A 25,465-nucleotide genomic window follows, 5' to 3' on the forward strand; every position below is an offset into this window, starting at 1 on the left:
CACGGAGCTGGGTCCATTATCAGACACATGATGTGCACCTGAACATGGGTAACTAATAAATTGCTGTCTGAACACCAAGGCTGATGGCCACCTCTCTAGAAACGAGGCAAATGAATCAATACTGTCTGGAGGCAGTAGCCTTGTTTAAAAGAGAGAAAAACACCACAACAGGAAAGATAACTTCTCACCTGCTCTCCAACCAGCAACTCCCTAGCCACAGAACAATTTAATTTCTTCAGAGGCCTGTTTTAAAATCAAATACACATGCCCACAACACAAATATATAAGATGCGTACGAAAGCAAAGGCTATCTGACTCACCCCATAATATGCACATCTCTGAATCCCCAAGGGATGGTCATGAAAGATCATCTCCAATTCATTAGTGAAAAGGCCAAGTTGGTTCTGAATAATATGCAACTATAAAAGCAACTCAGGGGAGCTTGTCAGTCTTCAAAATTAGTCGATGTCAGTTCAAGAGTGTTCAGACCTTCCTGGCTGTGCCACCGTAGTTAACTAGAGAGGCAGAGGAAAACTGGCTCCATCCCAGATGCCAATTCAGCAGATTCTCATCTCTGCAATGAACATGCTGGTACAGAAAGGGGGAAAATGCTGTGATGTTAAACGCTCCTACCTGCTCCTGGGCCAACAAAGCCTTCTTCTTCATGACTTTCATGGCATAGATGTCCCCGGTCGCTTTCTCTCTGACCACCTGCACTTCGGCAAAGTTACCGCAACCTACCACACTTCTCCATTCAAAGTCCTTTGCTGAAGGCTGGAGCTCCTGCAACTCAGCTACGATGTCAGAATCTGCAAAAGACGGAAGAGTGACTCCTGATCCATAACGTGCTTCAAATACGCACATCTTTATGAAAGCGAAAAGAAAGGAAGAAAGAAGAAAGTGTTGCGATGTCTTCCCTAGCTGTCAGAAGACACTTAGTCACTTTCTCGTCGTCGTGAATAATTATAAAATCAGCATAAAAGTGTTTTCTTATGCTAAGTTAAAATTAAGGGCTCCAGAAATTCCAAAGCACAGTTTCCATGGCAGCTATGATTTGAATCCTGTAGACGTAGAAAATAGGGGAAGGAGAACGGAAAACATGCTTTTCTTCCTTCTCTCTGGAGGCTGCAGGGCAGTGTGTGATCAAAAGTTCTTACCAGCATTTAGATCAGTTTATAATGGGATGTAAGCAATGTGATCCCCATGTCAGTCGACTTTGGAGTTGATTTCCAGATCATTCCATTCTGACTACACGTGTCCTGCTCAGTTTTATCCCACTAGCCCAAGTCTTATCTCCCTTGGATCGTGTCAGTAAATACCTTCCTGGCCTTAATATGCAGCAGCGCTACCAAAGGGAAAAACAAAGCCTGACCCCAAGGAACCAAATAGAACCCTGACCTTGGTCCTGCAGAGCTGACATATCACACACCTGGATGGGTTTGCAGCTATCTTTTTTCTTGGCATATAGTCTATTCCTTCTCCGAGTGCAATCTCTCAGCTGGTGTCTTCATCTGCCCTGACTGCTTTAACAAAACACCACAGACCCATGGGCAAAGCGGCTTAAACAACAGGCATGTATTTCTCAAAGTCCTGGTGGCTGGGAAGGCCAGCAGACTGAGATCCTGGAGAGAACCCACTTCCTGACTGATGGACGGCCACCTTCTCCCTGTGTCCTCATGTGGCAGAAAGAAAAGGAGCCCTCGTCCCTCTTCTTCCAGGGACACTAATTCCATCATGGGGGACCACCTTTATGAATTCATCTAAACCTAATTATCTCCCAAAGCCTTCACATGTTGGGGGATAGAGCCTTAACATATGAATTTGGGGCATTGGAGGAGGGGGCGGAACAGTGAGAGATTCTCAGTGTTTAAAGTGTGGACTAAACGGGTGGCAGATTTGGAATCTAACATATATTTATTTAACAGCACTAAGTTGGGGCATTGCTGGATTTGCAACAACTCTAATGGTCTAAAGAATAGAGTGGAACTTAATTATTAGAGAAATGCAAGTCAAAACTACAATAAGGTATCACCTCACACCAGTCACAACTGCCATCATTAAAAAGTCTACAAATAATAACTGTTAGAGATGGTGTGGACAAAAGGGAACCCTCTTGCACTGTTGGTGGGAATGTAAATTGGTGCAGCCGCTATGGAGAACAGTATGGAGGTTCCTCAGAAAAACTAAAAATAGAACTACCATATGACCCAGCAATCCCACTCCTGGGCATATACCCAGACAAAATAATTCGAAAGGATACATGCACCCTTATGTTCATAGCAGCACTATTTACAATAGCCAAGACACGGAAGCAACCTAAATGTCCATCAACAGATGAATGGATAAAGAAGATGTGGTTTATATATATACAATGGAATATTACTCAGCCATAAGAAAGAATGAACTAATAAGAACCTGCGGTATAGCACAGGGAACTCTACTCAATACTATGTAATGGCCTATATGGGAAAAGAGTCTAAAAAAAAAAAAGTATATATATATATGTGTGTGTATGTATAACTGATCCACTTTGCTGTGTACCTGAAACAACACTGTAAATCAACTATACTCCAATAAAAAAATTTTTAAAAAGAAGAATGAAATAATACCATTTGCAGCAACATAGATGGACCTAGAGATTATCATATTAAGTGAAGTAAGTCAGAAAGAGAAAGACAGACACCATATGATATCACTTATATGTGGAATCTAAAATACGATACAAATGAACATATCTACAAAACAGAAACAGACTCAAAGACATAGAGAACAGACCTGTGGTTGCCAAGGGGGAGGAGGGGTGGGAGGGATGGACTGGGAGTTTAGGATTAGCAGATGCAAACTATTATATACAGGATGGATAAGCAACAAGGTCCTACTGTATAGCCCAGGGAACTATATTCAATATCCTGTGATAAATCATAATAGAAAAGAATATGAAAAAGAATATATATATGTATAACTGAATCAGTTTGCTGTACAGCAGAAATTAACAACATTGTAAATCAACTATACTTCAATAAAATATTTAAAAAAAAAAGAATAGAGCGGAACAGTTATGACTGACCAAATCCTTCAATCCTGCCTGATATAGGGAAGCTGCCTCATATAGAGGGTTACACTCCTAAGCAAGACAAGAGAAACATGTAATCAAAATTATCCTGAAGAATCCCTCAGAAAGGTGCCATGGTGAAGACCAAGGGACTCTTGAAATCCCACGGGTACCCTGGAGTGATCCTCATTTCTGTGGGTGGGCACCAGATAAAGCTGGGAGCCACACTCTAGAGTTACAATCACTCAGAGAGTTGTTCACACAGCGAAAGGGACAGAATCCAACAAAGGGAAAAGCCACTTCATAACCACAGTCACTTGTCAACATATTAATGAATTAGCCGATGCAATTTTAATTGTTGTTACCCACTCCCTTTCTTTGTTGCGTGGGTGGAGTTGAATTAACTTAGCTCAAAGGCTCATACGATGAACATCACTGCAGTAACCACATCTGTTACTTCAACAGTCATCCTAAAAACACCTTCTTTTGGCCCCTTGAGTAATCAGGCAAGAGGGGTGGGTGGATCCGCATGAATTCATCGTGACCGTTGGAAAACAAAAAAATAAAGAAAGAGCACTTTCAGGGAGAATTCCATGCAGAAGCAAAACTGAAAGCTGCACGATATTTTCCTTTTGCCCTGACATCACTGTGCCAAGCCCAGCCTTTCTGCCCTGCCCTCTTCCAAGTTTCTTTCAGATCTAGTACTTGAGTTTTGAATTATTAATTCCCCAAATATGCTGGCTTGAACCTGATTTCATCACTGCTCGCACACAAGGCCAGGCTCTCCTGATTCTGTTAGGCCTTGGGCCCCCGTGTTGCTTACAGCATTGTCCAACTTAATAACTCTGGGTCTGTCACTGGCAACCACCAGGCATCTCAATCACCCAGGGAGACAAAACCGCTTGCAGGCAACACCATCACGATGCTCTCAGAATTCTGAGAAACCATTCCACATCGCAATGCTGTTATCCAAAGGCTTTTGGATTTTTTTTTTCCAGTTTAAAAAATCTCGTTACAAGTTGGACTTAAATTATATATCAATTACGGATTGCTCACTGGACAATTAAAGAACATATCAGAAGTCAGTTTTTACCAGTGGACTTTCACCTGCATTGGTTTCCATCTAAATGTCCAGAAGGTCATCTCTGCTTTTGTCACTCTCCACTGTCAGCTGCTGGGTCCCCCACTTCTTAACCTCAGAACCACAGGAAGCTGTGTCCGTCATGGGGTTCATTTTGTACACGACAGATTTCATTGTGGTCCGCCCTCCAAATGTGTAAGTTGACCAAAGACACCAAGTGGCTTACTGGTTTTGGTGCCGAGGGTAGGCGCCATTGCCCAAACTTCCTCTGGGGCTTCCTGGCCTCGGCCATGTCCTGCCAACTCCTCCCCTGTCCAACAGGGTCAGGCTTGTGGATTATTAAGGTGAACAGATGAGATGCTAAACTCATGTCTATGACTGTGGAAAAAATAACCCTTCACAACTTCTCTCCCTACCAGCAACTTCTGTGACTTCAAAACCACAGCGACCCTTCATCCCTGCCCACTCTGAGCCCAGTGCAGACCGAACATTGAGGGGAGGTAAAGACCCAAAGCATGGAATGAAAATGCAGTCAAAGAAGGACCTTGTCAGATATATATTTGGACCCAGGAGGCAAAAGCCACCACAGATGAGTGTACATCTTCCTTTTTAGAAACTCAGTATTGCAGCACTTCAATCTCTAGGAATTCATCCTTCACAGAAATGCTCCAAAGACATACATATCAAGATACTTACGATAAGCGCTGTTTGTTACAGGAAAAAAATCAGAAACAACCTAGAGGTCCGTTAGTAGGAAAGGGGAAACAGCCTAAGAGTCCACCCACATAAAAGAATCTCACACCAGTCAGAATGGCCATCATCAAAAAATCTACAAACAATAAATGCTGGAGAGGGTGTGGAGAAAAGGGAACACTCTTGCACTGCTGGTGGGAATGTGAATTGGTTCAGCCACTATGGAGAACAGTATGGAGGTTCCTTAAAAAACTACAAATAGAATTACCATATGACCCAGCAATACCACTACTGGGCATATACCCTGAGAAAACCAAAATTCAAAAAGAGTCATGTACCAAAATGTTCACTGCAGCTCTATTTACAATAGCCCGGAGATGGAAACAACCTAAGTGCCCACCATCGGATGAATGGATAAAGAAGATGTGGCACATATATACAATGGAATATTACTCAGCCTTAAAAAGAAACGAAATTGAGCTATTTGTAATGAGATGGATAGACCTAGAGTCTGTCATACAGAGTGAAGTAAGTCAGAAAGAAAAAGACAAATACCGTATGCTAACACATATATATGGAATTTAAGAAAAAAAAATGTCATGAAGAACCTAGGGGTAAGACAGGAATAAAGACGCAGACCTACTGGAGAACGGACTTGAGGATATGGGGAGGGGGAAGGGTGAGCTTTGACAGGGCGAGAGAGAGTCATGGACATATACACACTAACAAATGTAGTAAGGTAGATAGCTAGTGGGAAGCAGCCGCATGGCACAGGGATATTAGCTCGGTGCTTTGTGACAGCCTGGAGGGGTGGGATAGGGAGAGTGGGAGGGAGGGAGACGCAAGAGGGAAGACATATGGGAACATATGTATATGCATAACTGATTCACTTCGTTATAAAGCAGAAACTAACACACCATTGTAAATCAATTATACCCCAATAAAGATGTTAAAAAAAAAAAAAAGAATATTAGGCACATGTTTAAAAGAATTCAGTAGCTCGACCTCCACTAGAGTCTATGTTCTTCAAGAACAAGGATTTTTTCTGTTTTGATCACTACTGTAAACCCAGCAGCCAAAACAGAAGCTGACACATAGCGAGTGCTCCGTAAATACCTGTCGAGTAAATATTTTGCTAGGTGAGCAAACCTAGTGGCAAAAGCATTATAAACATACGAGCCATTTTGCATAAAATTAAAACACAGTAATGTTAGAACATGCAATGGAAAAGGGTTCATTGCTCAAGCTAGTGGATTGGTATGTGGGGGCTCACGACACTCGTCTCTTCACCTTTAGGTATGTTTGAACATTTCATAATAAATACTTTATAAGGACAAAAGAAAAACTGCAGTATTACGCACCAAATCGTTAACAGTGGTTATCTTAGGAAAGATTTTGAGGGATTTTCTCCCACTCTGACCTTTTATATTTAACTTTGTATTTTTAAAATATTTTTATTGAAATATAGTTAATTTACAATTTTGTGTTAGTTTCAGGTGTACAGCAGTGACTAGCTATATATAAATATTTTTTAGATTCTTTTCTATTATACGTTATTACAAGATATTGAATATAGTTCCCTGTGCTATACAGTAGGTCCTTGTTAGTTACCTATTTTATATATAGCAGGGTGTATATGTTAATCTCAAACACCTAATTTATCCCTCCCCTCTCCTTTGGTAACCATAGATTTGTTTTCTATGTCTGTAAGTCTATTTCTGCTTTGTAAATAAGTTCATTTGTATCATTTTTTTTAGATTCCACATATACATGATATCATATGATATTTGTCTTTCTCTGTCATACTTCACTTAGTATGATAATCTCTAGGTCCATCCACGTTGCTGCAAATAATTACTTTGTAACATGTTTGCAATCGGGGGGGAAAAAAAACTTCTTAAAGTTACATTTTGCCCAGAGTACTAAGGTTGTGAACATACGCTTGCCTGCAGCGAACCTAGTTAAGAGAGGGTAGAATTTCAGCTACTGTCAGATCACCAAGAACAGCCCAACTTTAACCATTATCAACACTTTGTCTGCATGTTTTAATATCACGCTTGATATTTTTTACATAAAATATGTGATCTACTACTTAAGATTTTGCTACTTATTCTGTTCATCAGCAACAGTCAGTCAACCAATATTTATTAAAACCTTCTGTGAACCAGACACTGTTTTAGGCACTGGGGCTAGAATAACAATTAAGAAACAAAAAGCCTTTCCCTGGTTCCCAGATGCCAGCTCCCTGCCCTCTCTTGGCCCAAGCTAGGGGCACTGCTTCAGGGCTGTATTATTCTGTCTCACTTCCTCCAACAGTCCCTGAAGAAAATCTCCATCTCTATTGCAAGACTCGAAAAACTTATGCAGTAAGAGCTGTTGGACCCTTCTTCCCATGGAGAAATGAAGCTTACATTCCAAAACAGAAAATCAAAGGGGAGAAAAAAAAGCATACTAATGCAATCACCCTTTTCCAGTCATAGTCTCTCAACCATACTCTCCAGGAAGCCTCTTTAAAAATATGAAACATCTCCCTGGAAGAGGATTCTACTAGAAAAATCTATGTTTCACTAAGTCTAGTCCCCTGATTACTGAATGAGTCTAGAAGATCCACTGCTTTAAAGGAACCGGAGGGCAATCTCAAGACTAAAGAAGGTGCATGTAGATAGCTCAGTAAATTAGTCTGTCACATAATTCCCCTTCCCCTTCCCCTTCCCCTCCCACTCCCTATTTGAGAATTTAAATATTCCACAAAATAAGGTGGGAGCTTATTCAAACAAACACAGAATCATGAACAAATACGCCAAGTCCATTTTCAAGTTAAAGGTACACAATATATTAAAACGTTGAGGTTTATGGTTATCATTATTGGGTAACATTTATTGATTGTTTCCACGTGCCAGGCAACATGATAAGCCTGGACTGTGCACTAACTCATTCAATCCCTATTGATGAGATAATGTGTTTTCCCCTATTTTGCAGATGAGGGCACTGAGAACAGACAGGGTACCGACGGTCACTTACTAATACATTGGTTTAATCCACTCAAAACTTCCAGGTCCTTTGGGCAATGTATATCCCCCTTCCCATGAGGTCCTGGTGACCACAGTGCCCTGGACCCCTGGGCACCTAGATGAGGCCAATCACAGTACTTCACGCCCTGGCCCAGTGACTGGTCAAGGGGTGGGCAAGTGACCCAAAGCAGAGCCAATGAGAATCTTCCCTGGGATTGCATGAACATAGACAGTGGAAGATACACGTAGTTCCCCGGCACATGGAATCTGTGGGGCCCTATGCCTCACTGCAAACAGTGGAATGCAGCCAAAGAGATCCTACGTCCCTTCCAGGCCTGAGCCCAAAAAAGGCCTGGCAGCTTCCACTTTTGTGCTTTTGGAAACCCTGAGTTGCCATGGAGGAGGTCTAGACATCTCTGCTAGAGTGTAGACCAGGGGTCAGCAACTTTTTCTTAAAGGGCCAGACAGTAAATATTTTAGGCTTTGTAGGCCATATGGTCACGCCTACTCAAATGCCTCGTGATGTGACAGCAGCCCTAGGGAACAGGCGTGGCTGTATTCCAGCAGAACTTTGTTTACAAAGCAGGCATCTCAGGCTGTAGTTGGCCAGCCCTTCATGGAGAGACCACACAGAAGAGCCATATGGAGAGGAAGAGGCCCTGAGATTTCACGGTGAGAGAGAAAGGCCCACTAGTCCCAGAGTTCTGGGTGGGGGGGGGGGGGCTTCCCCGTGCATTGTAGGATGTTTAGCAGCATCTCCGGGCTCCACTCATTAGCTGCCATGAGCCCCCTCCCCGCCAGCTGTGACAACCAAAACTGTCTCCAGATACTGCCAAATGTCCCTGGGAGGCAAAATCACCGCTGGTCGAAAAACACTGGGGTCACGTGAAAAAATACGAAACTGGGGAACCAGCAGTCAACTTCCCCACCACGTGGAAGTCAAGGAGAGTCGAGAACAGGGTGCATTCGTGGACTTCCCTGGTGGTCCAGTGGCTAAGACTCCACGCTCCCAAATGTAGGGGGCCGGAGTTCGATCCCTGGTCAGGGAACTATATCCCACATGCCGCAACTAAGACCCAGTGCAGCCAAATAAATAAATAAATACTTGAAAATAAATAAATAAAACACAACAACAAGGTGCGGGCAGGGCCTATTCATGACTTTCACAGTCCCTAGGCACTTCTGCCTTCGTCAGTCCCTTGCTCCATAAAAAATATATTTTATATAAATATATATATATTTTATGACTGCATTGGTATAAAGATGAATATAATCCAGAATCATTAAACATTATTAGCATACCCATATTTTCTTACGATTTTAAAATAAATTAAGTTAAACTAATTACAATAAATTCAATTTATTAAAATTAAATACGGTGGGCGCTGAGCACTGTGCTTAATGCTTAATCAGCTTTGAGTGAGTGTAAAGATGAAGTCAGAGGACATTATTTAAGTCCTTGGAACCAGCCATGCCTAAAATTTGACCCATCCCTGGACTATCAGTTTCATGAGCCAAAAAAAATTCACTTTTTGGGATAAACAACAAAGGCCAACAGCACAGCACATGGAACTATATTCAATATTCTGTGATAAACCATAATGAAAAACAATATATATAACTGAATCACTTTGCTGTACAGCAGAAATCAACACAATGTTGTACATCAACTATACTTCAATAAAATAAAAAAAATGTTTTAATTCACTTTTTGGCCTAAGCTAGTTTGAGTTGAGTTTCTGTCACTTGCAACCAAGACTTATCCGGTCTCCCAGAGACAGAAGGTGGAAGCTGACCTTGAAGGTGAGTCCATCTAAAGCAGACTTCCCACCCACTCCCACCGACCACAAACACATCCCGCCTCTGGCATCCTTCTAGTTCTCTCTAAGCAGGACAGTTTTCAAGAAAAAGTTGCCCACACTTACACTTCTGGACAAAGTTGCTCACGTGCTTAATCTTCATCAGAGCAGGCTGACTGCATTCTTTAAAGAGAACAAAGAGGGCATCTAATATCCCTTCTCGGGAAAGAGGAGACATCTGCTGTTGAGTCATGAAGGGTGGTTTCCCCTAAAAACAGCAAACAGCAGATGGAGACACTGTCAATAATGAAAAGCTTTGATCAATAACATCCACGCAGAGTAAATTGCAAGCCACCAACTCGACTAACTGCTCACGACACACACTAACAACATAATTCGGTGGCCTCGTTCTTTAAAGCAACATCCATTGACAGTCATTAAGTTATCACTTGGACATTCCATCACCGTGGGCTTCTTCCTCCAGCACCTCGGGAGAAAAACTTCACCAGCATGCCAAGAGTAAGAAAAGGTCCTTCTTTCTTAATGGTCTGAGGCTCGTGGGGACATTTACTCTGAACCCTGCTGGTCCTGTCACATCTCCATGTCTCTGCACTAGGACACAAATGATTGCCTCTTCCTCCCTGTGTTCCCAGAGGTTTGCTGACATAACTTTGGTTTAATTCACTTGAACAATCTAGGGTCGTGTAAATGGAGTGACTGCACTAAAGCTGAATTTATTCACGATCTCGAGCAACAGCTGCAAACTGGCAAACTGCATCTAGCCCACAGACATGTTTTGTTTGGCCTGTGGTATTTAAAATAATTTGAGTTATCTGCCAATATTGAAAAATCAGAAGATTTCACACCAAAAAAAAAAAAAAGAGGAGGGGAGGATTTCCGGCTTCTCATGAGACCCTGGCAGATCTGGCAACAATGCCCCACATTCCTGCCTGGGGATGCTGAGTTGCAGCTGAGGAGCGCTGCCCCTCTGGGTAGCGGATGTGGTCTGCATTTCACTGCAGACCTGACTCGCAGCTCTTCCATCTGGCTCACTTGACTCCTTTACACTGCCTGGCCCCCAAAGACATGAGTTTGCACCCCTGGTCTAGAGCAATGAAACCCATGTGCCAAGCTGTGGACTGTGTGCAGGTCTCTCTGCAAAGCCGGCCACCAACAGTTCCTCTAACTCTGAAGGCACTTGCCACTGCACCCACCAAGAGTCGGAATCTATTTCCTCTCCCCGTGAATCTGTGCCATCGCCATGACTCACGTCAACCAACAGAACATGACATAAGGGATCATATGCCAGTTCAAGGTGGAACCCTTAAGAAGTCTGGCAGCTTCTACTTTTGCTTTTTTGGGGAAGCCATCCACCAAGTCAAGAAGCTTGGGCTAGACCACGGGTCAGCCAAATCTGGCCCACTGCGTGTTTTTATAAATAAAGCTTTATTGGAACACAGTCATACCTATTAATTTACACATCGTCTATGGCTGCTTCTGTGCTACAATGACAGAGTTGACTAGTTGCAGCAGAGACCGTAAGGCCCATGACATCTAAAATACTTATTATCCACAGAAAAAAATTACAAGCCCCAGGTTAGACTGACTGAATAATGAAAGACCTTTGGAGAAGAGAGGTCAGTAGAACCCTGAGGCTCCCCAGCCAGCAGCTGGCACCCAAATGTTCCAGTCCCAGCCAAGCTCCCAACTCAATACAGCCCCATGAGTGACCCCAGCAGAAGAACCACCTAGTTGAATGCAGCCAACCCACAGAATCATAAGACAAAATAAATCACTGTTGTTTTAAACTTTGTGAGTGGTTTGTTACACAGCACTGGATAACAGAAACAGATTGGCTACATCTGAATCACTTGGAGAACTGGAGCACTTAAAAAACAAAAAAAAAAAACAGATTCTCAGGTTCCACCCCAACCTACTGAATTCCAATTTCCCAGTTTGTAGCTTAGAATATGTTTAGTAACAAGTCCTCCCTAGAGAGTCAGACCTCAGCCAGGTTTGTGAAGCACTGGGTCACAAAAGGTCACCCTTCTGTCACTTTAGAGTTCTGCCACTAACTGGGAAACTAAGATTCTTTGTTTCTTCTGTTCCTTAATGAGTTTAAGCAGCTGTTCCCAAATACAGTACTGAGTCTTAACAAAGTTTTCAAGTCTGCCATGAAATAAGAAAAGATGAACACCACATGATGACTCTTTTATAAAGCTACATGTATTCAAATTGTAAAATGGTCCTTTATTCTGCAACGATGTCCTTCCTCTCATGGTATTTCTTAAAATGTCCTTTCTTTATGAAATACAGAAGATAATATGATTTTCTTTTTTCTGTGTTTTTTTTACATTCCTTACTTGGCAAAATAGAAAGTTGGCAAACCTAGGTCAGCCCACCAAATTTGTAAAATTTTGCTGGCTCGAAAATTTTAAAGTCTGCCAACCACTGACCTAGAGCTTGTGGGGAAGTTCTGTTAAGTAGAAACTGAGACCCTGTCTAAAGTACTTACCTAAATGGAAAACAAAACCACTACTCTCTATCCAAACCTCATTAAAAGGGCGCTGAGATAGGGATAGAGTAGGATAATTAAATAGTTTAGAAATCCCACTAGGGGATTAAGGACAGAGAGGGAATTTTAAGGGAGTCTGGGAGACTGTTATAAGCTAATGACCACTCAAGAAAAGAATCCAGTAACCTAGCAACAATCTATACTACCTTGAAGGAAGACCAGGTGCATCCAAGTACCAAGTACACTAAAGCCACAAGTCCTGATAGCTAAAACACGAGACAATAGTTATGGGCTCTGAATCTTTTTACACGAAGTCAGGAAGTTAATGGTCCTTGAAGAGGAGCATTTCTGCATGTAGCCAAGACAGAAATATAGGTAAAAGGAGAAAGAAACTAGCTGAAAGGGGACATTATATTGCAACCTGAGATGAATTACCATATTTTAGTATATGTTACCACTCTCCTGCTAATATACTTGATTTAAGTAGCACCATGACAGTCCCGGTTAGACCATATAGGGTCAAAGGAAGAACTAATGATATAAGCCTTGATGTCTGCCCAAAAATGAGAAAAAAGGTGGTCTTCCCCTCTCCCCACCTTTTCTTTGACTATAAAAACGTAGCCCCTCTTTGCTCTCAGGGCTGCATTCCCTTGTTGGCTGTTTGTATCTCTCACAAGCATCCTATGCTAAGAAACTCACTCTTTGCCTTTTCTGTGCTGAGACAAGAGAACCTGAGCTTCAGTAAGTCCTGACACCAGGTGAGTGGTTTCAATTAAAGGACAGTGGGTTCAAGTCCCCTCCTAAGTCAGGGATCGTGGGTTCAAGTCCAATCTCAGTTTTGGCTGTGTTCAAGTCCCATCCAAGAAGGAATGCAGTTTCAGCTGGAAGGGGGAAAAACAGTATCCTTACCTGTTTATATTAAGGCGAATGTTAGGGTTACGCTACACTTGCAAATAACAGCTTTCCAGGGAGCGGGGTGGAAATCATTAGTTTAAAAAAAAGATGAATTAGGGGTTTATCCACAATCCTTGCTGTTAAAATGACATTTAAGTACAAGACACACTTAATAAACTCTGACATACTCTGGCGGTATTGCCCAGCAGTTACATACCCACAGACCAAAAACTGGGCGTGGCTTTGCCATTTACAAGCTGTGTGATTCTGGGCAAGTCTGTCTCCCTCCACATCTGCACATGGTAAGCCCTTAATAAATTCTGTCATAAGTTGAAAGTTTGGGAGTAAAACGATAAAGGGGTTAAAAAGGGGTAGCACTCAGTCAGCTGAGGTTAAAAATAGACTATTCATTAGTGAAAAATGGCTCATGACTTAAATGGTGATGGGGATGCTCCCACCTACACTTTCAATCTGTCCCCATTCTGACCTGTTTGAACATTCCCCAATACCAATATCTTGGGAAAAATGTCCTCAAGATCGTATGAGTGTTGAAACTAATATAACATTGTAAAATACTATTACATTTAAACCAGTATAGTTGGTTTAAATGTAATAGTATTACTATTAAATACTATTAAATTGAATAGTATTACTATTAACTTACTACTAAATAGTATTACTATTTATCATCATACAGGTATCATGCAAAAATGCCTTCTTAAATATAACTACTGCTATGTGAACATAAATTTATTATTACTGGGCTTCCCTGGTGGCACAGTGGTTAGGAGTCCACCTGCCAATGCAGGGGACACGGATTTAAGCCCTGGTCCAGGAAGATCCCACATGCCGTGGAGCAGCTAAGCCTGTGCACCACAACTACTGAGCCTGAGCTCTAGAGCCCATGAGCCACAACTACTGAGTCCGCGCGCCTAGAGCCCGTGCTCCGCAACAAGAGAAGCCAATGTAGTGAGAAGCCCGCACACCGCCACGAAGAGTAGCCCCCGCTCTACACAACTAGAGAAAAGCCCACGCACAGCAATGAAGACCCAACACAGCCAAAAATTAAATAAATTTTTTTTAAAAAGCCTATGAGAGCATGTATTAATTGGAAAGAAAAAGATCAGGAAAGACTGCTAAAAAAAAATTTATTATTACTGTCACTAATACTATTTCTACACTTATTATTAATAGTTACCATTTATAAAAGGCTTACCAAGAGCTGGGCAAGAAACTAAGTACTTTACATGGATTATCTCATTTAATCCTCACAACTCTGTAAATTAGGTGTTATAACCTCTATTATAAAGAATGGAAAATGGATTCAGAGAAGGCAACTGACTCGCCCAAGGTAACACAGCTAACAAGTACTGGGGCCTGGGTTCAAACCTAAATCTTCACCACTATCTGTATTGTCCCTTTGACTTACAAATATGTAAGTCAAACAAGGATTTCTACATCAACGGTGTTCCACCTACATCAGAAACAAAAGAATTAGAAATCTACATGGAAAAAAAATCTGACATTAAGTTTTAATCCTTTGGGGTGATGGAAATGTTCTGTATCTTGAGAGGAAAGGGGGTTTCACAGGTGTGGTATTTATCAAAACTGTTTTTTTTTTTAATCTAAACCATAAACATCCCTTGAATGAAAAAGATTTCTGTATTTCTATAGGATTACAAGTATAGAAATTTCGGTCAAAAGAGTGTCTTTGTTCAATTACTTTTCTTTAATAAAAGGACAAACTTTAGTGCTGAAGTCATAAAAAAGGTCTTCCTTCCAGGGCAAGTTCAGCCACCCACTCCTGTCTGAACAACAGCTCCTTTCCAAAACTATCAGCGCATATGAAACACCAAAGGGGATTTTCTCCTGGATCAGCCTCAGTCCTATAACAAAAGCAAAGGTAACAAAGAGGTTCCAAGGAAACACACAGAGGTGAGCAAAGTTGGCAAGCCAGTCTCTTACCTGGAAGAAAAGATTCAACCTGGAGGCCCGGCTGGCAATGGATTCCGCAGCACCAGCGTCCGGCAGATTCCGTGCTCCATACTTGAACTTCAACATCTCCCCACTGGTGATGAAGGGAGATGGGTTAATTGTGTTCTGCAGATTTGAGCAGGAAGGGCTTGAGAGATCCCGAGCTCCCTCAGGATATCAGGAAAGGGAGGTGAAAATCAGCCACCACTGGGTCTTGGGATGCTCAGTCTGATGACGGAGATTAAAAATCAGATTTTTATTCAGTGTAACAGGAGTAACACTTATCTGACATACTCTCTTAAAAGTCTGTTTATCTGCCCTCCTTAGAATGTAAGCTCCACCAGGGCAGGGACTTTTATCTTCATATAGTGGGGAAACATATAGCCCGGCACATAAATACTAATAGCTACTGAATAAATTACTGAAAATAAACAAATTACATAATACAGGTATGTTGAAAGGTTTCAAGCGCCATGGGGTTCAAAAAAAAAAAAAAGAAAAAGAGCAAGATGGGGGAATTGGGGCATGGCAGTGTGTGTGTAACAGTGGCGTCAGAGTAACGTCACTGACAAGGTGACATCTGAACCAAAACCTGAAGGGCGTTAAAGCAGCAAGCCTTGCTGATAACTGGGGAAAGAAAAGTATCCCGGGCAGAGGGCACAGCCAGAGTTAAGGTTCTGAGGTAGGACCTAGGCTTCTCTAACAATAGCTGGGCTGGAACAGGGTGAAAGAGGCAGGAAGAGTGATGGATGGGTACGAAGAGTATGAAGACACTAAAACAAATTAAGGTCACACAGATTCTAAGGCGCTACCAGCCCCCACTAGTAATGCTGACAGGAGGCAGGGCAGAATAAACACAGGACCCCACCAAGCTTCAGAAAGGAACAATTCCTCTGGCCGCAGCATCGCCTGGCCGACCCTTCGGCTCTGGTGGAAGTGGGCCAGTGCACCACCAGCCTAGGAAGACCCTCCCGACCCCCGGAAGCCCTAGGGGTGGAACCGCCGCCCTCCCGGCTCCGAGAGGCAAAGCTGGGATTGGTGTGGGTGGAGGAGGCCCTTCCCCAGGTCCTGCAGAATGGGGTGGAGGGGAAATTGGGCGTAGGGGAACCACACTCACGCTCAGCCGACCCCGCCAGTCAGCGCTCCGCTCCGCCCCGGGCGTCCCGCCGCAGCATTTGAACCCGGAGAACGGCGCGGGCGGGGCCCAGATACGTCTGGACCAATCAGCGTTCCCGCTCCTATGATGGACAGTTGTACCTCAACCAGGCCCTGCCCAAGTTCTTAAAGGGACAGAGGAAGTGAAAGAGATAGCCAATCAAATTGTTTCTTCCTTTGACTCATGGCCAATGGGAAACGGGGAGGGCAAACCCGGCAGGGCAGGTCTTGGAAGTTTGAAATTGGCGGTTAAGCACAAGGATGCAATTTTGACTGCGCGCCTATTTGTGTCTGGGATCTCTGGGGATCTCTGGGATCCCGGGGCCGTGTCCCCTGCTCGCTCCCAGGCCACCTGCGAGGAGGAAGACAGCTAGGCCACTCTGCCTGGTAGTCTTGTTCCTCAATCCTGCCTAAGGTCGAAGTACTTGTTACTTTGGTAAACCAGCTGGTTCTCTGCTATAGGGTACAGCTGAGGCAGCAAATGTTGAGTTTGAAATTCCATCTGCCTCGATGACTGATTGTCCTGCAACAAATAGGTGAAGGTATTGAGACTGTCTGATAGGACATTTTAAAATAAAGACAAGAACTTAGTCAGTTCACTAAAGAGGAAATCCAAAAGGCCAACAAATATACGAAAGTATACTCAACGTCATTCTTAATCAGGAAATGAGAAAACTAAAACCACAATGAGATACAATAACATGCACCCAGATTGGGGCGGGGGATGGGGGAGGAGGTCTGACAGTGTTTGCAAAGATATGGAGCTACAGGCATTCATACATAGCTGATGGGAGTATAAATCAGTACAGTCTCTTTGAAAAAGAGTTTGCCACTATTTGCTAAAGTTGATGATATGTACATTCTATGACTCACTCCTGGGTATATACCTTAGAGAAACTCCTTATTGTGTACACCAGAAGATATGTACAAGAATGTACAAATAGTACCGTACAACATCATGGCAAAAAACAAAGAAAAACTGGAAGCAACCCAAATATCCATCAGCAATAGAAAGGATAATTTTTTATATTGCAGTGTTTTCATACAGCAATGAAAAGGAACAAATTGCAGCTGAACACAATGACATAATGACTTTCAAAACAACGCTGAGTGAAGGAAGCAAAACAATAAAGTATGTCTTTTTATTGGAGTAGAGTTGATTTACAATGTTGTGTTAGTTTCAGGTGTAAAGCAAAGTGATTCAGATACACATATATGTGTGTATACATATATATACACACACATATATATATTCTTTTTCAGATTCTTTTCCCTTTTAGGTTATTAAGGTATGTTTTCATTCATATAAATTTCAAAAGCGGGAAAACAAAATAAAATTTAGAGAAGGATGTACATACAGGTGATAAAACCATAAAGAAAGCAAAAGTCCAGAGAGTGGTTACCTAGGGTTAGGATGGTGACCTTTCAGGAGTCATGTTGCTACTATGATCTAGTTCTCAGCCTAGCTAGTAGTAATATGGATTTTTGTTTCACAATTTGTAAATTGTGTGTATAGATGTTCTATTTATGTATATTTCTAAAATTTGAAAGGGAGGCAGTCCTTTCTGTACATTTCCAATCCCTACACTAGATAGAACTGGAAACGTGTTATCACATGCAGGCACACACACGCATGCACACATCAGTATAAAACCAAAGCTACAGACTTGCTTAATACACTTTTTTTCCCCCCAAACATAATCCTGGGATAATAATGGTAGCTACTATTTAGCAAACCCCTTTCCCCCTTTTTTTAATCAAGCACATCTCATTTAATCTTTACTATAACCCTGAGAGGGAGGAACTATAATCCACATTTTACAGATGGGGAAGCTGAGGCTGAGAGATATGGAGTGACTAATCGTCAGTTGTTCAGCTCTAGGTGGTGAAGCTGGATTTGGAACTTCTGGACTGTCTGACTCCAAATCCTTTCCTCTATAAAAAACCTGCTTCTCAGCAGATGTTAGAAATCCTCCCAGCCTCTGCTTTTGTCATGTTGCAAGGGCTGACCCAGTCCAGAAAAATATATGAAAATAACAAATACTTCTAATGACATGAGAGGGTTAACCAAAGTTTGGGGATGGAAGGTGAAGAGAGAGGCAAAGTAGGTCACAGACGCTGTTGACTTGATATAAAAAAATCTCAGAAAGGTGAGAATGTGGATCTAGTCAATGCCTCTGCTGATTTTTCTAATCCAGCCAAACCTGTTAGTTTCCAGGTGTCAGAAATAGAAGTCTTTACCAGAATCTTGGGACTTGTTCATCCTAAATTAGAATACAATGTTAACAGCACCATTTTGCATTTCCCTGAATCCTGCCTACTAATTTCCTATTAGAACAATCGCTGGCCTCTGCAACTCCTTTGTGAAACAGAACAAGGGAAAAACAATAAATAAAATGAGTAAGGAAACATAAAGCAAAAACCACATTAACCCCAATTTTCTTTCAGAAGTAGTAACTGCACAGTAAGCATATGAGGAAAGAGCATTAGGAGGGACCAACGGCGGTGTGCCAATAATAAAAGGATAAGACACTGCCAAAGAGAATAACCGTCGTTAAAGCTAGACTGACAGGGCTTCCCTGGTGGCGCAGTGGTTGAGAGTCGGTCTGTCAATGCAGGGGACGCGGGTTCGTGCCCCGGTCCGCGAAGATCCCACATGCTGCGGAGCAGCTGGGCCTGTGAGCCATGGCCGCGGAGCCTGTGCGTCCGGAGCCTGTGCTCCGCAACAGGAGAGACCACAACAATGAGTAGGCCCGCGGACCCCAAAAAACAAACAAACAAACAAAAACTAGACTGACAGGAAAGCTGACACCGTCTCTTTGTTCTTGCGCAGAATGAAACAATCGCCACTTTTATGCAGAACATGAATCCATGATGATTATTGTGATGGAGACTCTGGAAGAACATCATCATCACTGAGTCATAGTGAAGGACTTCATGATGTTCTTACATTCAATTATTCATTTACTTTATTAAAAAAAGTTTTTTTATTGTGCCAAGCACTGGGGGTACCAAAAGGAAAAAGATACCCTCCTTGTCAGTTTTTGAAAAGCCAATTATAGGGGGGAGATGGAGCTGTAGGCAAAAGATGGTGAAACTTTGTGATAATCTCCTGTAACAATGGAGACTCCAGAGGGCCCTGGCAACAAGGGAGGGGTGGCAGGTGGTATGTCACAGCACATTCCCAAAACACGAAGAAAACAGAAATGTGATTGCCCTCAGAGCATTCAACTGGGCCGTAACACAAGCAGAGATGCTCCAAGGCACCTTAAAGAGGTAAGAGGAATGACTGCAAGACTCGAACGAGACTTAGTGGAACATTAAGTGTTGTACAAACCATGCCCCCAAAGGACAGGAAAAGTAAGAAGCTAACCCCATTCTAGATATAAAGAGACAAAGCTATTCTGGTCCCTTTGGCAAGAAAGAGTTCCTCAAGATATTTTGGCTGTGGGTAACTTCTAGGGAATGCTTCTAGAAAGCACCATCAGCTGAGTCCTTTTTTTTTTTTTTTTTTCAGCTGATTCCTTTTAAGAGCAAGCCATATCCCAGGTATTACCTGTTTTCCCCACCACTGGCATGAGAGACACTTTCAGATCACATACAAATGTCATTTATTTTTAAAATTATACATGTTACTGTGTGTTAGGAAAAAGTATAGCTAGCAAATAGTGGCAAACTCTTTTTCAAAGAGACTGTACTGATTTATACTCCCAGGTATAAACCAGGTGTTGTAGGATGTTTAGAAGTATCTTGGCTTCCACCCAGTAGATGCCCTACCCACTAGCATATGCTCCCAGTGGTGGCAACCAAAAATATCTCCAGACATTGCCAAATGTCTCCTGGATGGCAAAATTGCCCAGAATTGAGAACCACCTGTTATAACTGTACGATGTGAAAATTTCCAATGAATACATTAAATATACTTTATTTCAACCAGCAGAGCTCCCAAACAAGTCAAAATACATTTTAAATGTTTTGAAATTTTTAACTGTTAGAACTTTCATTGACACCATCATTTTCCAAATGTTTTCTCCAAGTTGGAATGAGTTCCCATCTATGTTTTTTTTTTTCCTTCTTTGACCTTAAACAAAGCATCTAACAAGGAAGAATAAGTTTGCAAACAAACATTTACTGAGTGCCTACTGTTTGTGGTACTCTTTTAGGTGTTGGGGAGACAGCAGTAGATAAACTGTACAAAATCCTTGACCTTGGGGAGTTCGTATTCTAGTGGGCAGAGACAGAAAATCAGCAAGATGTGCTATGGGGAAAAATGATCCAGAAGAGGGGCCCACAGAGTGCAGGGGAGGGGTTGCAATCTTAAAGTGCTCACAAAGAACTTCATCGAGAGGGTAACATTCAAATAAAGACTCCAAATTTGGGACAAATCCGTGCAACTGGGGTAAGAGCACTGCATGCAGCAGGATCAGCAAAGACAAGGCCCTGAAGTAGGATGGAGCCTGAAGCATTGGAGAAACAGTAAGAAGGCCAGTGTATGAGTTTCTTGTTGCTGTTGTAACAAGTGACCACAAACGTAGTGGCTTAAAACAACACAGATTTGTTCTCTTACCGTTCTGGAGGTCAGGAAAACCACAAAGCTCTCACTGTACTAAGATCGAGGTGCTGGCAGGGGTGGCTCTTTCTGGAGGCTCCAGGGGAGAGTCCTTGTTGGTGCCTTTTTCAGCTTTTTGATCCATGGCTCTTTTCTCCATCTTTAAAGCCAGCAACGTAGCAACAGATGTAACATCTTCTGGAATATTCTGCCCTCTCTCTCACTCTCTCTCTCTCTCTCCTCTCTCCCCTTTATTTGTTACCTTTCCTTCTGTCTCTGACCCTCTTGCTTCCCTCATAGGGATGCTTGTATTTACATTGGGCCCACCTGGATATCCTCTCCAACTCAAAATCCTTAATTTAATGACTTCTGCAAAGTCCCTTTGGCCAAGTAAGGTAACATCCACAATTGGTGAGGATTAGGAAGTGGACATCTTTGGAGGCTACGACTGGGCCTACCACAACCCGTAAGGTTGAAGAATTCATGCAGGCAAGGAGAGTAGCAGATGAGGTCAAAGATGCTCTTTTTAATGACTAAAAGCCTATTCATTAAAAAGAACTCTCTTTGCAACTTCATTCTTTAAAACTAACTGGGTTGGCTTTTTCCACAATGAATAATATTGGGTTGCACTTTTCTACTCCTTCTGCTCTCAGAGCACCTCTATAATGTTCTCTTTATTTCTCAACTTCTATTAAAGTTAAAACACCTGGGGAGACTGCAATATAGATTATTTCAGCTCTCCATATGTGGGTGCTGAAGGAGGCCTTCCAACCCTGAAGAGCAAACCCAGCTGGGAGGACTTTGGGAAGAAAAGAAACACAAAACATGGGATGGGTAGATCCTTTTCTACCCGTGTATTCTGTTGTTCATTAGCATCAGTTTTCAGAAAAGCCCAAGATCTCTATTTGGGGGCTTGTATCTATTGAGGAAGACACTGTCCGGCTTTGCATAGTTTTTTTTTTTCCATGGTAAAATACACATGAAACTTACCATCTTAACCATTTTTAAATGTACGATTCTGTGGCATTAAGTATATTCATATTGTTGTGCAACAATCACCATCATCCACCTCCAGAGCTCTTTTCATCTTATAAAACTGAAGCACTGTACATTGTGTGCATTACACAATAGCTCCCCATTCCCTACTCCTCTAAGCCCCTGGTAACTTCTGTTCTTTCTGTCTTCATGAATTTGCCTACTCTAGGTACCTCATGTAAGTGAAATCATGCATTATTTATCCTTTTGTGTCTGGTTTATTTCACTTAGCATAATGTCTTCAAGGTTCATCTATGTTGTAGCATGTGTCAACACTTCATTCCTTTTCATGGCTGAATAATATTCCATTGTATGGATATACCACTTTGTTTATCCATTCATCTGTTGATGGACCCTTGGGTTATTTCCACCTTCTGACTACTATGAATAATGCTGCTGTGAACACCGGAATACATGCCTCTGTTTGAGTCCCTGCTTTCAATTCTTTTGGGTATATACCTAGGAGTGGAATTGCTGGATCATACAGTAATTCTACATTGAACTTTTTGAAAAAGTGACAAACTGTTTTCCACAGCCATTACACCATTTTGCATTCCCACTAGCAATGCATCAGGGCTCTAATTTCTCCACATCTTCACCGATGCTTGTTATTTTCTGTGCTTTTTTTTTTTTTAATAATAACCACCCCTAATGGGCATGAAGTGGTATCTCATTGTGCCTATTTATATTTACTTTCTTTGTTTAACAATAGATTTTCATATGAAATTCAGGCATTTCTCCAGATCACATTCATTCCACACTGTCTAATGAACTCCTATACTTCACTTCCAATAACTTTTAGGCTCTCACCTTGGAGACTACCTAATTCCACTAGTGGCTTCCTTATCTTTAAAGCACCTACGGCACAACTGCTTACTCTACATTTGCCACACCAAAGCCATAGCGCCATCTAGTGGTCCAGTGAGGTAACTGCAGGGGCAGCTCCCATTTTCATTCCTGCGTGTCTGAACACAAGACTTGATTATATTTTGTATACCTGGTGATACCCATCTGGTATTGCCATGAAAGGCGAAATCCAAATCCGATTCAAAAGAGGATGCTTTTATAAAAATTATATAGATAGGCTTCTCTGCAAATGACAATGCCTTCTCCAGTGTCCTCTTAATTACACCCCTTCCTAAAATAGGATCAATAGAAATGCAGCTGACATTTTAAATGCAACTGGCTTGTTGAACAATCTGTCCAAAAAAAGAAACAATTTTATCTTTTTTCCAATCTCTTCCTTCAACCATTCTCTATCGAACCTCCCTTTTCCACCCTTTAAAGACATCCCTAGCAAATCCCATAACTTTCAGTTTTCTTCAAGCTTTCACAGTTTCTGATACTTCACCTCCCTCCTCCGCAGAATAGGTGGGGCTTTGGAGTGTGGCAGGGGAGTGGTCTCTTTATGCTGTTCCCTGCCCTCCTTCTTCCTTTAAAACTCCGCTGATGTTTGGAGCAGAGACTAGAAATTAGGGGGAAGGGACCCATCCTACACAATTTTCTAACATAGGAAATGGGACCCTACTTGGACTTTTCCAACTACCCTCTCCTCAGCTCACACCCTTAGCTAAGTTCCAAGGTGTCTACTCACTTCATTTGTGCCCCACCCAACAGCAAGTGTTCAGGCTGCTTCATTTATTTTATTTTATTATTATTATTTCTTTTGGCCACACCACCTGGCTCGCAGAATCTAAGTTCCCCGACCAGGGACTGAACTGGGGCTTGAACCAGGGTCCTCAGCAGTAAAAGCACAGAGTCCTAACCACTGGACCACCAGGGAATACCCAGGCTGCTTCATTTTGACTCTCTCTCTGCCTCTCCACCTTCACACCCAAGCCATCTTCCTCCCATTTTCCTCCCTTTCCTTAGAGGTCACAAGAATAAGAAAAAGAAATAAGTATCACTCTTAGAAAAGGAGATAATGTTATCATTAGATAGAACTGTAAACCTAAAACAATCCAAGAGGCTCAGCTAAGAAACTATTAGAGCTAACAAGACTTCCAAAAGATAGCCCAATATAAGATAAATGTTCAGAAAAATCAATAGCTTTCCATTATACCAGCAGCAACCATTGAGCTAATGTTAAAAAGAAAAGATTCTATTCCAGTAACAACAAAATACCAAGTTCCTAGAAATAAACTCAGCAAGAAAAGAGCAGAGGTCACACAAAGAAAACTACAAAGCTTGACCACAGACATAAAAACAAGACTTGAGGGGCTTCCCGGGGCTTCCCTGGTGGCACAGTGGTTGAGAGTCCGCCTGCCGATGCAGGGGACACGGGTTCGTGCCCCAGTCCGGGAAGATCCCACATGCCGTGGAGCGGCTGGGCCCGTGAACCATGGCCGCTGAGCCTGCGCATCCGGAGCCTGTGCTCTGCAACCAGAGAAGCCACAACAGTGAGAGGCCCGCGTACCGCAACAACAAAAAAAACAAGACTTGAGTAAGAAAATGAAGAAGCATAGCTTGTTCCTAAATAGGAAGCATCAACATTTAAGAATTCCTTTTCTTCCCAAATTAACATAAACATAAAATGCGGGATAAATAAATTGCTGTCTATCCAAACAATGGAATTCTACTCAGCAATAAGAATGTAACTACTGATATATGCAACAACATGGATAAATCCCAAAATCATAAGCTGAGTGAAGGAAAGCAGACAAAAAGAGTACACACTGTATGATTGCATTTATGTAGAATTCTAGAAAGCAGAAAAATTGATAGCAGATGGAATTGGGAGTGGAACTGAGAACTAATTGCCAAAGGTCATGAGGGACCTTTCCAAGGCTGTTGAGAACGTTCTGTATTTGATTGCACTGATGGTTACATGGTGTATACATTTGTCAAAACTCATCTAAATGTACCTCTAAAATAGTACATTTATTGTATATAAATTATACCTCAATAAAGTTGAAAAAATGAAGCGCAATTCCAAAAAACAACCCAACTTTCGGGTTTGTGGGAAAGGTGTGGCTGAGACTTGAAGACACTGAAAATAAAATTCTTTGAGAAGCACAAATGCATGAGGCCAGGTAAGAAAAAAATCATGAGCTCAGAGAGCCCATCAGCAAGTCCGCTGACCATCATGGTCACCCTGGGAACAAGATGCCTCTAGCTCTTCCATATCACCTTCCATCACTAAGGAAGTTTCCCCAGAGGGAAGGAGAAGGAACAGTCTCAGCCCTTGCCTTATCTCCACCCCCGCGCCCATACAGCCTAGAGTGAGGCTGCAGATAGCATAGGAGTTTGGTTCCTTTTTACAGAAGACGGGGACCCCAGTTGTTTTCTTCTCTCTTTGGAATGTGGGGTCCATGAAGCTATTTTTGTTCTCAGCTTTGAGTCCTGGATGCCTGTTTCAGAATCGTCCTACGACCAAAAGGCCAACAAGACGTGCAAATTCCTTCAGGATGCTCCCTTTATCATGGAGGGCCCCAAGAATATACCATTTCCTGGCATACGAACAAGGGCCACCTGTAAACTGAAATAAATTCTAGGGTTTTAAGAGGGGAAATATGCAAACATCAGATGGTAGATTCCAGCACACACTAAGAAGCAGAGGGGAGAGCAGGCATGAAATGGTTTTGCAAACTCCCATGGTTGGCTGTTATTTAGGATGAAACACTTGAGAAGGGAGAGCAACAGATTGATGCACCAACATCCTCTGTGTTCACTGCAGAGAAAAGTATGACCGCTTTAATGGGACCAAT

At 42.2% G+C, this 25,465-nt stretch overlaps 1 protein-coding gene across 1 annotated transcript in view; it reads right to left on the reverse strand.

The window, feature by feature from the left end:
* CIT (citron rho-interacting serine/threonine kinase) overlaps positions 1-16,161 on the reverse strand; it is a 169,569-nt gene extending 153,408 nt beyond the window's left edge. Inside the window, exons 1-4 of the mRNA XM_029222385.1 lie at positions 16,137-16,161; positions 15,011-15,113; positions 9,763-9,904; positions 634-809 (exon numbers count right to left, since the gene is read on the reverse strand). Of these exons, the coding sequence (XP_029078218.1) occupies positions 634-809; positions 9,763-9,904; positions 15,011-15,106 (414 nt within the window). The 5' untranslated portion in view covers positions 15,107-15,113; positions 16,137-16,161. The remainder of the gene's footprint in view (positions 1-633; positions 810-9,762; positions 9,905-15,010; positions 15,114-16,136) is intronic.
* Positions 16,162-25,465: the final 9,304 nt, after the last annotated feature.

The sequence above is a fragment of the Monodon monoceros genome, unplaced genomic scaffold (assembly GCF_005190385.1).
Source record: "Monodon monoceros isolate NGI ecotype Baffin Bay Population unplaced genomic scaffold, NGI_Narwhal_1 Super_Scaffold_1, whole genome shotgun sequence".
Lineage (NCBI taxonomy): Eukaryota > Metazoa > Chordata > Mammalia > Artiodactyla > Monodontidae > Monodon > Monodon monoceros.